The sequence below is a fragment of the Protopterus annectens genome, chromosome 2.part0 (assembly GCF_019279795.1).
Source record: "Protopterus annectens isolate FY-2018-M chromosome 2.part0, PAN1.0, whole genome shotgun sequence".
NCBI classification, from domain to species: Eukaryota; Metazoa; Chordata; order Ceratodontiformes; family Protopteridae; genus Protopterus; species Protopterus annectens.
The window spans coordinates 164,076,417-164,093,501 of record NC_056728.1 but is presented as its reverse complement, the minus strand read 5'-3'; the positions used below and the strand labels follow the sequence as shown (position 1 = coordinate 164,093,501).

Genomic DNA, 17,085 nt, shown 5'->3' with positions numbered 1-17,085 from the left:
CAGGGTCACTGTTTGTCACCACTGCTATTTTACCTTGACCTTAACCCATTTAGCTGTCTACCTAACAGCTTAGGCCATGGTTATAATTTGGCTCCTAGAAAACAACAAAGTGCAAAGACTTCTCATCTTCTCTTTGTCGATGATTTAAAACTGTATAGCTCATCAGATGAGGAACTGAAAGCACAAGTGCAAGCTGTCAAAACTTTTTCAGATGATATAAGAATGTCATTTGGTCTTGATAAATGTGCAAAAGCAACCTTTAAAGCAGGAAAACTACAACACCAAGAAAACATCAGTTTGGGAAAATAACATGATATAAAAGAATTTGAGCAAGAGGGAGTGTATAAATATTTGGGAATTGATGAAGGATCAACAATAAAACATGAACAAATGCGAATAAAACTCAATAAGAAATATTTCAGAAGACCTAAATTAATCCTGAAAACAGCACTGACATCTATGAACAAAATCCACGCTGTAAACCAATTTGCTCTTCCTGTCCTAACTTACAGTTTTGGAGTGATTGACTGGTCCCAAAATGTGCTGGATAGATTAGATAGGAAAACAAGAAGGATGCTTTATGCTCACCGAATGATTTATAAAAATAAGTGCATACCAAGATTATATATTTCCCATTCTGAAGGAGGGATGGGCCTCCTTGAAATTGATTGCATATATAGATCTGCAGTTGTGGGATTCCACACATCTGTGACCTTACACAACCCAAACACAGGGAAAGTTTTGAAACATGAGGAGAATAAATCTAACATGACTTCTTTGCTTAATCTAGCAGAAGTATATCGGCGTCAAGCAGGAATGAAAATCAAACCCAAAATAGAAAAAAATCAGACAGCAACTGAATGTGCCAAAAAACAAAAGAAAGAATATGTGAAGGACCAGATGAGAAGACAAGAAATGTAGAAAATGCATAAATATATTTGCAAGTATAGAAAACTTCTGGAAGAACCTCATGTTGATCAGGAACAAATGCAGGAATGGTTAGAGAGGCGAATTCAAACCAAGAGATGAAAGGTTAATATTGGTGGCACAAGATAGTGGGCTTATGGTACACATTGGTTTACAAAGTCCATTGAACATGTGGGAGAAACAGACAAATGTAGGTTTTGCAAAATAGAATTGTAAACAGTTGCACACTTCATTGCTGGTTGTGACATACTAATGGCAGAAGGACTGTATACTGAAAGGCATATTAATGTAGCGTGACAGTTGCACTGGGCATTGTGCTGGAAGTGGCTGAAAAACACTGGAAACATGAGCCGCAAAGCATCATAGAAAATGATGAAGTGTACATCACATGGGATCATCCATTACCAACAGTTCAAAAGATAGATGCTAGAAAACCAGATATAGTGGTCCAGGAAAAGAAGACAAAAGTAGCATTGATCATTGAAATCACCACACCCAGTGAATACAGTGTCCTGACACAAAGTTATAAAATATCAGGATTTGCAAGCAGAAACAGGAGCAATGTGGAAGAAAGATACCCAGATAGTTCCAATAGTGGTAGGAGCAATGGGTCTTATAAAAAACAGTCTACAATCATATTTAGATATGCTACCAATACATGTAACTCTGTACGAATTGCAGGAGGAGTCATTACTGGGCACATTGCGGGTGCTGTGAAGAGCACTTTCAGCTAACATCAAAGAGTGAAACAATATTAATTTCATGAAATTTAATCGCACTTTGACTTAAGAATTGGGTCCATTTCCTTCATGGTATTAGAAAACCAAAATATTTGGAGAAATTAAAAAGCCATAAGTCTGGTTAAGACTCTGCATTAAGTTCCTTTGGTTATAAACCGTTTCTTAGACTTTAATGTAGCATGATGAAATGGTTAGACTAAAAGTTGCCAAACAAGTTGTAGTTCTCATATAATCTCCAACCTAGTTTTTTTGCTCCATAGGTTTAGATCCAGGACCCTAGGGGTTACTTACCAGATGAATCTCCACCTTAGATTAACTACAGATAGTTGTACTTGGATAAAACCTAGTGCGGGCACATTCTGCTCTGTTAAGCATCTGTCCCTACTCTACAACCTACCACCTTTCTCATCTACACCAAACATCATTTCATTTATAACTAAAAAAAAACTAATTTCACTAAACACACCTCAAATCTCCTAGTAATGTAAGTAATTACTTTGGTTTATCTTAGAACAATTAGTTAGTCTAATTTTTAAACATTTTGTAACCTCCAAAGGCATAATTTCTTTGACAATAGCCATATTAAGAATATAATGTTGGCCACATCTTTCTCTACGAATAAAATATCATGCTTAACTCTACGTTTTCCTAGTCCCAGTACAGAATGTTTTATGAAGCAAGGCATCAGAGCAGTCAGAGCTTCCATAACCAGTCTGTCAGTATAAATGTTATGACTCATCTCCAAGCAGATTGTCTTTGGTATAAATCTCCTAAGATGGCTTAATGAACCTCCTACAAACTGGATACACTATTAAGCCTCCCGTAACACTGGCCTCAATGCCTTTTCACAAATGACGCCTCTCGGTGCATGTAAGAATTAAAACTTACAGCTCTGTCTCTGTCACTTACAACACAAGCACCAATAACTCCATTCTCACATACACAACTCTACACAACAGGAAGCAAATGAGCATATGCAACCTGAATGTTCAAAGTTCAGAAAGAAATTATTTTTCTAGTGTTTGTACTGACACAGGCATCACAGACACATCATCAAAAAGAAAACTCATGAAGCAGCTAAAGAGAATAAATGCTAAATCTAAGACACTAGAAAACATACAGTAATATTAACACTAAATATTCATATTGGCTATATTATAGCTTTATCTATTATTAACATCATTGTCCATATTATCTTATTATTGATATTGTTAATATTTATATGAACTCCTGTAAGAAATAAAGTAACCCTAAAAATGTCTCATCCACAGTTCTCACCTCATCAGTTTTAAAAGTGCTGAGCACCACACCTGGGAACTAATCTTTCTACAGCAATCTATACCTACCACCTCTGTATATCTGAAGTAAAAGTCTGGCCTTGCTAGATGCATGGTTCTCAGTTCTGTCCACTAAACACCTGGAGGCTGCTTCTATTGAGAGGCTCTAAACACCCATGCTCCTATCCCTCCCTGCACCCCCAGATACACTGACACTGAAACCTTCATGCCTCAGAGAAAATGAAATATTGCAAGAAATGGCAATCTTGGACATAGTACATGCAGGTCTGGATTTTTGTCCATTCAGTCTTTACATCCACTGAAGTCTTTACAGCTGTGGGATAGAAGTATTAAATGTTGCTGTGGTGATTATGTGGAGGTGTTTTCTTATTAGTGCAAATTATTTTTTTAAATACTTAAGGGCTTTGTGGAACTTGTTTACTTTCTTATGAAGCCTTTTCAGAGACTGTAGATGAACAGATTCAGGAGATGGTCTGTGATGCAGTGTTTTTATACTGACAAGAAAAACACTCTGGCACATTGCCAGACCCAGCTGAGCTACAGCCATTAAAACTTGCTAGGGGTCACATGTATAGGGGGATATGATGGCAGCAGAAATTAGAAGTAAATGTATCTGCTAATATGTTCGCTGTACCATCATGCATCAGCTTGGTGCATTGTTCCTAATCTTCAGGACAAAACTGATGCAGGATTTATGTTGTTCATAATAGTGTTGGCAGTTTTCCACTTATACTTAGCTTTGTTAGATTTGATTTTATTTCTAATTTTTAAGGTCAGTTTTGGAATGGGAAGTTTCCAGTTTGTTTCTAGGGCAGGGTTTTTTTGCTGTTATATAATTTGCTTATACTGGGGGGAGGGGATCCACAGTAAGTGTTTATCCCTAAATTTCTCACTATATTGGTACTTGATGCAGGCATTGTGATTTGCATAGAAACTCTCTACAGATGCAGTGTTGTTGTCCAAAGGCTCCTCAAGGAGGAGTAATTTTGAATAACATTGTGTCATCTCTTAAAGGAGAGAGCAGTGACTGGTCCATTGAGCTGGCATTGTGTTAATTTAGGTATTCTCATTTTAGATGGGAAGTTGAAACTGCCAAAATAATGGTGGTTTGTTGTATAGCAAGAGAGTCAAAGTCTTATAGGATGTAGGAGGTGTAGAATGGGTAATAACGTTATCCAGGATATGGTAGAGTACTTTATTTTTTTTATTTTTCATTACTGGGACATGGAGGAGATCCAGATAATTGTCAAAATGTGAAGGAGTTGTGGAGAAATATGGACAAACTACCTCCTGCAGCGGCAAAGCCCACATTGTTTGGACTGAATGAGTGGCAGGCATTGTAACCTAGTAAGGAGGGTGTGTTAACAATGCCTTGCAACTACGATGCCAGTATTTTCTAAGGATAGGCTGGCTTAGCAATTTATGTATAGGCTTCTAATATTACTTTAAATTTATCCAAGCTTGGCTTGGTTAGGTTGGTACATATAGCAGACTGACATTGGTTAAGAAAAGAAAAGGGGGTGGAGAAAGTTTTTGCTAATATACAAAAGTTCCAAAGGGAGAGAATCAGGTCATCCATAGCAAAGCAGTTAGGATAGTTAAACCATCTGCTTCCGGGCATCTTCATAAGGACCTCCTTATAATGACACTAAAAATCTATCCAGTTATTAATGTAATTTATTGTTCATTTGAATTATCTTATTCTCAGTCAGCCTAGGATAATGCTCAAGACTGGCAACATCGCAGTCTCAGATACTGTTACAATAAGTAGAATGAAGCTGCTAAAGTCAGATGTATGGACTTGTCCTTTTAAGAATGTACATAACCCATAACTCATTGCATTTCCACGCCATGGTCAGTTGGGTGTGAGACTCTGAAGTGCTAACATCACTTTGTATGACTAAAAGTTACTTGTTTCTAACTCTGCCAACAAAAGTTAATGGATAATCATTGGTGTGTCGGATTCCTCTTCAGAGATCTTGGGCATGTATTTCTTCACATAATCTAAGGATGTGCATCTCAGGTTGTTTACATTCCTAATAACCTGTTATATCCTATCACCTTAGAGGGGTAGTTGACGTTCACCTTTTTCTTGTGAACCATAGTGAATGGTGTGGGTCTATCATAATGTGGCATCATCTTTGACTAGGACATTACTATGTGAGTGTACTGACTGGACAGGCCTGTCTATATCATTATTCCTATTACTAGTATTGACCTCTTTTTGCAATCTTTGTGGTGTTGAGTGTGCAAAGATGGAGACTGAGCTACTGAGGACATTGTTTATCCAGTTTGGGCCTCAGAAGCCTTTGAGGCTTGGGTAGAGATTTCTTAAGTACCTTAGCATAGGAAAGCTTAGTCTTTGTAAGCAGCATGCTTTTGTACAGTGAGTGTGGGTGCTAGCAATGGAGTGGGCATATGATATGTTTTGATGAAAGAATGTTCTCCAGATTAGTAGATATCTACACCCCTTACTTGTTGAATCAGTAAGAGACAGAGGTGAGTTATCGGTGAATAAAAAGTAAAGGCTCTTATATTTGAAAGTGATCCTTATACCATCAAAATGCATCAGGAACAACTACTACCCTTAAAATCTGTAGCACCATTTATACCAGAATGAAGTGAATGGCTTTAACAACTATTACTCACCTCGCCCTGTCACACCCTGTATCACATCAGCAACCTGGAATAGAAGGATAAAGGCCTGACTACATTGCAGGTGACCTAGGTTTGATTAGCAGCTTGGGCGACAAATGGAGCGGCAAGGTGGGATGTATTTTACCATCCAGAGAGGGAGGGTGTGCTGGTGGTTACATGGATGTTCCCTGCAAAGATGACTGGTGAAGACTGAGGGTGTAACATTTGTGGAGTCATGGTCCAAAGAAGGGCAGGCTGGTGGACTTGGCTGAGCTGCCTGCTGAAAAAGAGGGGAGATGCACTGTATTTAGTCTGCAGTCCACTGTCTCTCTTCTCTCGAGTACACCTGCTTTTTTTTCTTTATCCTTCGGTTACATGTTCCCTGTCTAGCCAACAAGCTAGTGCATATATTTATGGCAAATATATCACAGAAAAGCTGTAAAGCGATGGTGCCATATTTGTAAAAATTACAAACCAGCTTGAGAGATCTTAAGGGGAGTGGAGGCTAGCATAATGGTTATGGTGTTTACCTGACATACACAAGGAACAGCATGTGATTCTGACCTTTGAAGGGAAATTGTCTAGACTTGAAACAAGCTGCAAGGGCAGCTAGCCTAGTACTTATCTATGAATCTATGAACAATAAGCTTGACAGTTCTTACGCTAATATTTTCTTTGATCTCTTTTCCTTTTTGACTTTCTTCTGTTTTGTGTGAACAAACTGCCATATACTACATTATTTAGCAGTTGGATATAGATATCTTATCAGTACTTCTCACCTGCGCTTGTCTTCTTTCATAAATTTCACTGTTTGTCAGTTTTCTTTTTGGGTTTTCAAATGTTATTTAGTCAAGTAACAGAACTACAGCGTACACTATCAAATTGCTTCTTTATGGAAGTCCTTCAATTTCTGGGTGAGAATCCTTTTTGTTCCAACTATTCAGAAGATCCTACTTTACACCTGTTGATCTGCTCAAGTTTTTTTTTCCATGCTCTACACACCTCTTTCCAAAATGTTTAGCTTTTCAAGGTGCTGCATGTTGCCTCTTTTTGTAATTTGATTTGTCTTTCTGTTTCTTGTAATTTTCTATCATAATCTGTTCGCCATCCATTGAAAGTTTGTGTTCTCACCTAGAGTCTTCAGTCAAAATGGACAGAATCTCTTCCATTTCTCCCTCCATACTTCTTATTTTTTGTCACTTTCATTTCTTTCTCTTGTTCTTCTGTTTTCCTCATATTAGGATTTTTTTCTTGTCTTTTTTTCTCTGACTTTTCAGGCTTTTCTGATGAACTAGACTGGAGTTTTTGGACTGAGCAGCCATTTTGTGGGATCTGGCCAGTCTTCCTGTTATTAGTTTCAGGCTTTATTCTTAAAGAGAACAATTCTAACTAAAAAGCAGACACTACCCAGACTGCTCTTCGTAGAAGGTATTCAACGCCTTTGATTATTCTGCCCTACGAATATACTCCATGCACATTTAAAGCAAACATTACCCCGCAGGATGGGGCACAATTTATATTATAAACATTGCTGCCAATTTTATGGCAATCTGATATTTATGTCCTTTTACAGTGAGCTTCATGTGTAAGAACTTTGCTATAAAGGATAATATTTAGTCATTTTTGTTCCATTATAAAGGAGGTCCATATTGCTATTTTTTATTGTCAGCTAGCACAGTTTCCTGTTTTCATAACTTGTATTTCACAATATGATTTTCATGTTTTTCTTTTTGACTTTCATATTATGAGGCATCTTTTACTGAATGCAATATTTTATCTTGACATTTACAGCCAATGTTAACACGAAGACCATGTGAATATAATTACCTACATTTTATGGCAGTTTACAAATATTAGGAACCACAATCTCCACAGCAGACTTTCCAGTTGCTGATTTTTGTTTATAGGCTTCACCTCGTGAATGAATTTTCTCAGAATACAAATATAGTGTAAGGACTGTTATCCATTTCACAGATACATCTTGCATACTGAAGCCAGAACTCAGCCAATGAGAAGCAAACCATTGAGCTTGCTATGGAATTCTTTTAAAATATTATAGATATACAATGTCGAATGAGTTTTGAAAATGTAGAAGAGGAGTTCTTAACACTATGGAAGGTTTATGCTATTGTGCATGCTTCACAAGACCGATCTAACTAAACTGACTGTCTTACTGCCTCGGAATATACATCCAAGGCACCGAGCATGAGCACTGCATGCAAGGTGTTTATGTAAATGACCTTTCTGGCTTAATGCCCAGTTGCAGTTTTTGCCTACTTTGGGAAATGTTAGGCAGGGAAGGGTTCCAAAAGCATTAAGCATGTGTGGCATTTTTGTGGCACACACCTAACAATGCCTGCCTTTTAACTGTATGTGATTTTTGGCTCATTTTGGCCTGAACTCAGTTTTTGAATTCCTGGTAAATCGCTAAGGATTACAGTCATTCATTAATGCGCGTCATTAAAGTTCCATACTTTTTATTCAGAAAGTGTGTGTTGATTTAAAACCTGTTAAAATCAGTTGCAATAATATTTAAAAAATTGTCTTTGCTTTTGGGAATTGGTTCACACATTTTTTGGCTTTGTCCAGAATTCTTGAGCAAAGAAGATAATTGATTTGCCCTGATGCCTTTCAGTGGTGGGAATCTCTGCAGGGTGAATCATAGCCACTCTGCCTGTACAGCAACTTCTGTGGGTGAATAAGAATGTCCACTCCACCCTGTATAGCAAGCATTGTGTGTGAATAAGAATGTCCAGTCCTCTCTGTGCAGTGAGCGCTGTGTGTGAATAAGAATGCCCAGTCCACCTTGTACAGTGAATGTTTGTGTCTTTTGGCTTTTCCCAGTTAGGGGTCGCCACAGCGGAACTCCGGTCCGCTAATGATTGGCAGTTGATTTTTATGTACTGGCATGTCAGGCCTGATGCACAACCTTCAACGAAGGTACGCCCATTCATGCATGTTTCCACGCAGAAGACGCTCTAGCTGAGAATCGAACCGGACAGCGTCTTACTGTGAGGTGACAATGCTACCACAGCACCACCACTGTGGGTGTGGAAATACGAAGATCCACTCCACCCTGTATCGTGAGCGCTGAGTGTTCAAATGGGTCTGTGAACGTCTGCACTTGAGTGACTGGTGTGTGCATGCCCACGGACACACTGTGATGGTGCAATGTATGCATGTGTGTGTACCTACATTTCAGAACAGGTGGTAGGTGCTCTGGTGTGTAGTTTTTACAGCTGTACACTGGAGCAATTCATAGTCATGCAATTTCCTTGGTTAGCAGATGTTGCTTTTTAGGAATTTGGATGTCTGTAATTTGACTGTTAGTATTGCAGTGCAAATCAGCTCACCAATAAAGGGTGATTTTTGTTCAGCAGTGTTACTTATTATTAATCACAGCCTATGACTGTTTTGTAGCTTGACAGTATGAAAAACAGCTGAGTTGAAAAACAGTTCACTTTTAAGGATTTTATTGTGAGAGGATTTGACTATGCTTGGTATTCTTTGATTGCAAACATTTAACAAGAGCCCTCCCTCCCACACACACACACACACACACACACACACACACACACACACACACACACACACACACACACACACACACACACACACACACACACATACACTGTGCTTTAGACTAGCAACATAGTGAGAGTAACAGCAAATCATTTATAGTGGAAAATACCATCTAAGGTGATGTAGGGTAGCTGCCATTTGGATGATTTTTATTAGATTCATACAAATTATCTCAACTAAGTAGTGACTTATGTATGCAATTATGGTCAGTTTAAAAGCACTACAGCTTTATTACACATAAACATTTATTCTTTCATTCACTGAAGTATTTCAGAATAGACTTATTCTGGCGTTTGACATGCTGACTTTCAGTATAATACTTCATACATACATAGAAAAGTAAATTCTGGTCATTTGAAGAACAACATTGCATAAGTGAAAAACCTTACTCTAGTTTGGATACATTAAACCTGGCAGGTCATCTTAAACAGCCAACAGTTTCTTACCTTATTTGTCCATACAGTGTAGTTGTTTCTGCAGATATTTTAACTTACTCCTTAAATGTATTGCAAGTAATCACATATAATCTAACAGTCTGTCATTGCTGGAAGAAACTAATCCAGCACTTTTCAGGAGTCCAATTTCAGACAGGTACCTGCTGTGGTGGCATGTGTAGAATGTTTAGGACTACATCAGTGCCCAAGCTATGCAGAGACATGGGAAAAACAGTACTGTGGCATAGCTTTACATGTAGCAACTATAGATTATTTTGAGTAAAATATACAGAGTATGCATTTGTGCAGAGACATTCAAATTAATTTACAAAAGCAGAAATTTATGCTGAAAACATATGGCTGAAATGCCTCAAAAGTAAGTTTTAAATAAAAAATCTTTTGTTGCCTGTAATGTATGCAGCATGAAATATACTGTCTGGCATGTTTAATCAAAATATGTATATGAATGAATTTATGAGAATAACTGACCCATTCTATTTCTTGTCATTTACAGGGTAATGTAACATTTTCCTGCTCTGAGCTACAAGACACAGCAATCACATTCACCAGTGTCTCTGACAGTTACTTGCTGTTGCCAGGCACACCTAGTCTTGATGGACTGTCTGTGAGTTTCCAGTTTCGTACATGGAATAAGGATGGATTGCTTTTATCAGCTGCACTTTTTGGGAAGTCTGGAGTTCTACTGCTCTATTTGGACCGTGGTATATTGAAACTGAATCTGCAGGTTAATGGAGAAAGTGAAACTGTACTCACCACAGGTAACACTTTTAAATATTTACTGACTATGTAATCTTATAGATAAAGCAGATAGCATTCACATGGTTTCACCCATAGCTGACCTTAGGCAAAGGTCAACTAGGTGACTGCCTAGGGCACTGCTCTAGCAGGGGTGCTTTTCCAGTATTTATTTTTGTTTTTTTGTAGTAAAGAAACTTTTTTTTAAATATGTTGAATGAATACAGGAAAAAGCTGAAGAGTAAGACAAACTGTGAGAAAAAGGAAGAAAAAGGATACACTCTTCTTACTAGCTGACAAAAAAACATTTTTTTTTCTTCAAACAAAAGACAAAATGAGAGCTCAAACTAAACTTACCTTTGCTGCAGAAGTTGTAGTGGAGTAACAAATTATGTACAAGGACAACCTCAAATGCTTGGTCTTGTAAAGAAATGCAATTCTTAATAATCTATGGACAGCAACCATAGACAAGCTGCCCACAGTGTTTTATAATCAAGCTAAACAATGGAAGTAGACTGAAGGGAGTCTAGACACAGCCCTTTCTGTTTGCATTGTGTCTACCTGGAACATATCAGTCATAAACAATAAGTGTAGCACAAGTAATATTTCCCTAATTTAATCACTAGTTATATACTTCACTAAGGCTGAATGTCACCCCCTTAACCCCAGCCATTCCCTGCACCCTCATTATTTCCACGTTGTAATTTATGCAAGTCTTACACCACCTGGTTTTCACTGAAATATTTAAGTACAGTAAAGGAATTAACAGCCAGCACTACATACATTTCAATGGCTATATTACCAATGCATTACAATTCATTGCTCTCAACCATGGCATGCCAGTCACACAGACCACACCCACGTCTGTACAGTCCGACTGGTGTTTGAAGGAATATGTGGTCATGAGTCCCTGTAACTCCTCAAAAAGATTGCATTTTGGTATAAAGTTTCTTAATACTGTTTCTCATATTCTTTGTCTGATCCACATCCATTAAACGTCATTAAAAGATTTACTCATTTCTATCTGTTCAGAAAGGTAACTAATATTGTCCCTTGTAAATATATTTCATGATTAAAAAGGGCTATATTTATGCTCCTTACTTTGCTTTTTCTTTTACTGCGGTGGTGGTGCTGCGGTAGTGTTGTTGCCTCACAGTTAGAAGTTGCCCGTTCGATTCTCAGTTAGAGCGTCTTCTGTGTGGCGACATGCGTGAATGGGCATTCCTTCATTGAATGTTGTGCATTAGGCCTGGCAAGCCAGCACGTAAAACTCTACTGCCAATCATTAGCAGACCGGAGTTCCACTGTGGCGACCCCTAACCGGGAAAAGCCAAAAAACACAAACAAACTTTGCTTTTTCTTTTGGTCTTTTCAGTGTTGTTTTTTTGCTTCTGTGCCTGCCAGCTATCAAATGTCACTCTGTGGGTCTTGAACCAATTCCTTTTTTCATTAGTATGGAGTCCCAGTGTGACATTAAGAGCCAGCTGGAGGGGCTAACTATCATTAATTATGGGATTAATATTATGTATGCTCCCCATCTTGAATTTTTCTAAAACATCCCATACTGTTCCCCATACAGGCATTGTTGAAAACTTAGCAGCTTAAATATTAACTCCATATTTACTTGAAGGCTTGCTTGCAGCTATTTGCACACACAGAATAAGAGTTTGTGATACCCTCTCATTTAAGAGGTAGTCACTAGTGTAGTCCTTTGAGGATCTCTAATATGTTCCTTTTTCTTTGGCACACATTTCTCTGAGAACGATTATTGATTCCCCCACAAACTCTTGCCTTCAAAAAGAAGGGCTAGATTGTCAACATCTGGTGTTCTGACCACAACCTTGGTCTTAATTAAAAAAATGCAGTGTAAGCAGATTTGGGAAGCAAGTCTTTCCTATTGATTATCATATAAATGAAACTTTGCTCATGGTTAACTTATTCTTATGCACAGGAATTGCATTATGAAGTAAGAGGAAAAAAAACAGAGTTATGACATATTTAGATAGACCATCAGGGAGAAAAACTGACTGAAGTAAGTGAATAATGAAAGGGGTATAAGGTATGAAACAGTACTTGTTTATAATTAGGGATATAGGTTAACTTTGGGTTGAGCAAGAACAGAGCCAGATTTTAGCTAGTAGGTCTTTCAGAATGGTTTTAAAAGACTGGAGGGAGGTTACTGGCCTGATACTTATAGGTAAGGAGTTCCACGGTTCCAGTGAAGGCAGAGCAGTTGAGGAAGCTAGAGCTGATGGAGGTGAAGTGCCTAAGATGGGTGGTAGGATAGGGTCTATATTCTTTCTTCAACAGCTTAGGTTGTCGAATGCTTAATGATCGACACCTAAGCGTCGAAGTTTCAAAATCGCAAACGGCCATATACGTGAATTCTTTCCTCCAGAAATAATTCACTAGGCTGTCTGGAAATAAAATTAACTTTTCAACGTAAATATAGTGGGGGGCTGTGCCCCCCACCCCCCTAACTAAATATACTAACTCCAAGATCTCTCTACATTGGGGAAAGGGCAAATCCCCAATAACAGCCAAGCGAATTATTTCCTGAGGAAAGAATTCGCTTATATGGCTGTTAGCGATTTTGAAACTTCGATGCTTAGGTGTCGATGATTGATCATTCAACAACCTAAGCTGTCGAAGAAATAATATACTCCCGTAGGATGAACACTGTGGGACAGATAAAGAAATATGCACATCAGAGCAGAAGCCAAAATAGCTCCAATTGCAGAGAAGGTCAAAGAAACAGATTAATGTGGTTTGGACACTTGCACAGGAAAGTAGAAGACAATCTGGTGAAGAAGATTTGGGACAGACAGGAAGAAGGTAAGAGAAACCAAAGGTGGCTTGCAAAGAGATGAATAGATTGTGTGAGAGAAAGGCTGTGATAGTCAAGCATGACTGTCAAAGAAGTTAGAAGAGTGGCAGTGAACCAACAGAGATGGCAACCGTTGACATGACACCCTGATCCTATGTAGAAAAATGGGGAAAAGGGGGATTATTGATGATGATGATGATCAAATAATACACACACACACACACACACACACACACACACACACACACACACACACACACACATACATATAAATATTTATACGTATGTTTGTGTGTATCTGTATCTATTTACTGTTAATTGGGCATCATCAAGTTTACATGAAATGCAATATTTCCATGCTTTACTACATAGTTAATTCATGTCAGCTGACCGCCATACCATTGTTGAGGTCTCGTCATTCACACGTGTTCTGCACATCCACTCCTACTGGTAGTTATGAGCAGCTTGCATTACATAAAGAACACTAAATGGAGATATGCAAGTAATCAATAAATAAATGCAATTTAAACAGATTAACCTTAATTACAAGCAGCAGTAATGAGCTATGATTGTTTTATTCTGGAGAGAAAAACTTCAGAAAATACAAAAAAGAACATAGTAAATAGAGGTATACAAGTAATCAACAAATATACAACATTTAAACAGAGTATCATTAGTAAATGGCAACAACATTTAAAGAGCTGTGGAACATATTTGTAAATGAAATTGACAGAAAGAGAGAAAAGGAGGAAAATGGAGGATTAGTATTAAGGGGTGAGAATGAATGTTTTAGGATAGGTAGGAAGAGGAGGGAGAGGTAAGGAACACGCACAAGATTTTGGACTAACTAAGGGTACAGAGAAATACAAAATAGTTTCCCTCAATCACACCAACATTGCACACAGGAGGATACAATTATTTATCGAAGACAGTCTTTTTCAGGGGATTATTAATGAAGAGACATACAGATTTTTGGTTAATGAAAACCCTTATATCCCCACTGTCTTTGGCATCCCCAAAGTACACAAGTGTGTTGAACACCCTCCATACAGATTAATAGTGGCTGCCCATAACAGTTCAACCTACTCCTTGGGCATCTTTGTAGACAGACTGTTAAAGAATTCAATGTGCCCTATTCCACATGTGTTAGTTGATTTGTGGGATTTTTTGACTAGAATCAAAGAAAATCTAGGTGGTGAACTGGTGGGATTTTCAACTATTGACTTAGTTGATCTTTTCAATTCCATTCCTCACCAAGAGGGCATTGACTTTTTCGGGAAGCCATTCATGACTATACTAACTTGAATCCAAGGCTTACTAATTTCGTGATGGACGTTATGGAAGTTATCTTAAATAATAACTTCATTTTTTTTGAAAATGAGTACTTCAGACAATTAAAAGGGGTGGTCATGGGCTCAAGTAGTGCCCCTATTTTTGCAAACTTGGTCATGGCCACTTGGGAGAAGAAGTATATTTTCACCTCAAGATTTGAAAAGGAATGGGCCTTATATCTCCGTTACCTTGACGATGTGTTTGTCCTTTGGAAAGGAGGGGAAATGTTAGCTAATCATTTCTATTCTTACATCAGCCAAATTAGTCCCTACGTCAAGTTCACACACACATTTTTCCCAGGTTCTATCAACTATTTGGATGTGATTGTTTCAATTGACAGAAGTACAGGGACTTTCACATCTAGAGTGTACTGTAAACGCACATATTCCAACAACTTCTTGCCCTTTGACAGTAGGCACCCCTTCCATGTTAAGAAAAATCTTGTGAAGGGGAAAATGATCAGGGGGGCAAGGATGTGCTCTACTTTGATTGATTTCAAACGTGAATTGGGTTGCCTCATGCAAATGTTTCTGGATAGAGGATACCCCGAAAGGTTGGTGTATTCCTTGGGAGAAGAAGTGTTGAAAGAATGGGGGGGTTATTCACCTTTATTAGGTCAAGGTAACATCCAGGAAGAATCAAACAAAGATTCTGGTAATCATTTTTCCAAAGCTATGATTACGTACTATGGCAATTTTGGGTACACAATTAAAAACATTATTACCAAAAGTTGGGTTATCATTGAAGGTAATAGCGCAGTGTACAGCCAATTAGGTAGTACCCGTTTATTCATTCACAGAGTAGGGCACAATATGAAGTATTACCTGGAAACCCTTTGATGTCAAAGGTTGGGGATAGGAGAACCCAGAAAAATGGGGCATGTAAATATTGCCCACATATATTGAAGGATACTACAGTTACAGTAGGTGAGTTTCAGATCAGAGTGCACCTTGTCAATGGAAACTGTAATAGTAAAGGATTGGTTTACCTTAGTATTTGTACTGGCTGTCAAGGGTTCTATTTGGGAAAAACAGAGTGTATGCTCCTTAAGTGGATTTATGAACATCTTTATGCGGTTGAAACCAGGAACCCTAACAATTCTCTTTTTAAACACACTTTGACTTGTACAGGAGAACCTAGCCTTAAGTTTGGTATTTTGGAAAATGTGTTGAGAGACCCTAGGGGTGGGGACTGGGATAACAGGATCAGTAATAGTGAAGTTCGATGGCAACTGAAAATAGAAGTTATGTACCTCCAAGGGATGAATCTCTCCTTAGCACCTATTTTAAAAGACAAGGCACACAAGCTTTGATATTAGCTGCATTAGAAATGTGACTGTTTATGCAAGCATTTTTAACTGACAGCATTTTACTAGTGCAATGTCTGTTTAAGAACTTACAACTAATTGTTTTAATTGGTTAATTGATGAAGTTAACAGTTAAGGGGATTATTAACTATAGGATTGTTATTTAAAACGAGCCCTAATGGTGAGATATTTAAGTTTGAAAAAGTCCACGTTTAAGTGGACGAAAGCGCTTACCATTAGGAATTGCTTCCTTGGAACTGTTTGGTGTTGCTATAATCTACTGTCAACAAGTTCAGGAGTGAGTTCTGAGATCGTAAAGACTTTGTTTCTTGGAACTCTTTGATTTTTTTTATATTTTGCTGACATCTTTTATGTGCAGTTGATACCTGAGGGTAGACTGACCTACTGGGATGTGCAGTTTGTAAGTCTCAAGCTACAGCTGCTGTTACCGGTTATTGGGACCGGCTTGTGGAGGTCATTACAGTCCGTTCAACTGAGGACTTTACTACTCATGGACTGAATCAGGTTGGAAGGTTTTACCCTACTGAATTTGGTACTGTGCCTATGCTGTGTTCAGCTGTTTTTTATTGTGGTTTTACAACCTTTTGAATAAAATAACTGACAAACAACCAACGGAGTACTCAATTCAGGTTTTCAGAAGGTAAACAGGTAGATTATTGTGTTCTAAGGGTATATATATATATATATATATATATATATATATATATATATATATATTTTTTATTATTATTACCGGGAAAGTCCTGCTTGGAACAAAGCCAATTTTCAGCAGAGGCCCAGGGAGAAATGCTCCAGACACATGTCTTTGAAATGTGGTAAGAAACCAGAGAACCTGGAGAAAACCCACACGAATGCAAGGAGCACATGCAGACTCCGCACAGAAGGCACTTCAGTTGAGAATCGAACTGGAGAACCTCTTGCTGTGATCCAACAACACTACCGCTGCACCACTGCACCGTATCTTTTAGGTATTCTCTTCTTTATGCATTGAAAGACTTGGTGCTTACTGTGTTTCTTAGAGCAAGAGGATGCGAGTTCAGAATTTTGACCAGGAAGAAGGAGTACATGCACCAGCTGAGTTATTAACTTTTGTAACAGTTTATAACATTTTGTCGGTGGATCTCAGCTGTCTGCTTGGGTTATAGAGTTGGAGAATAGTTTTCAAAGTAGGGCATTTTTCTGGTAATAGGTGAGTTTATGGGAACTGACTAGTTGGAAAAGTGTA

General features: G+C 38.1%; 1 protein-coding gene across 1 annotated transcript in view; it reads left to right on the top strand.

Moving 5' to 3' along the window:
- Positions 1–17,085, top strand: part of CNTNAP5 (contactin associated protein family member 5) — a 4,019,360-nt gene that overhangs the window by 1,880,292 nt on the left and 2,121,983 nt on the right. The window contains exon 8 of the mRNA XM_044060643.1: positions 10,133–10,397. Coding sequence (XP_043916578.1) covers positions 10,133–10,397 — 265 coding nt within the window. The remainder of the gene's footprint in view (positions 1–10,132; positions 10,398–17,085) is intronic.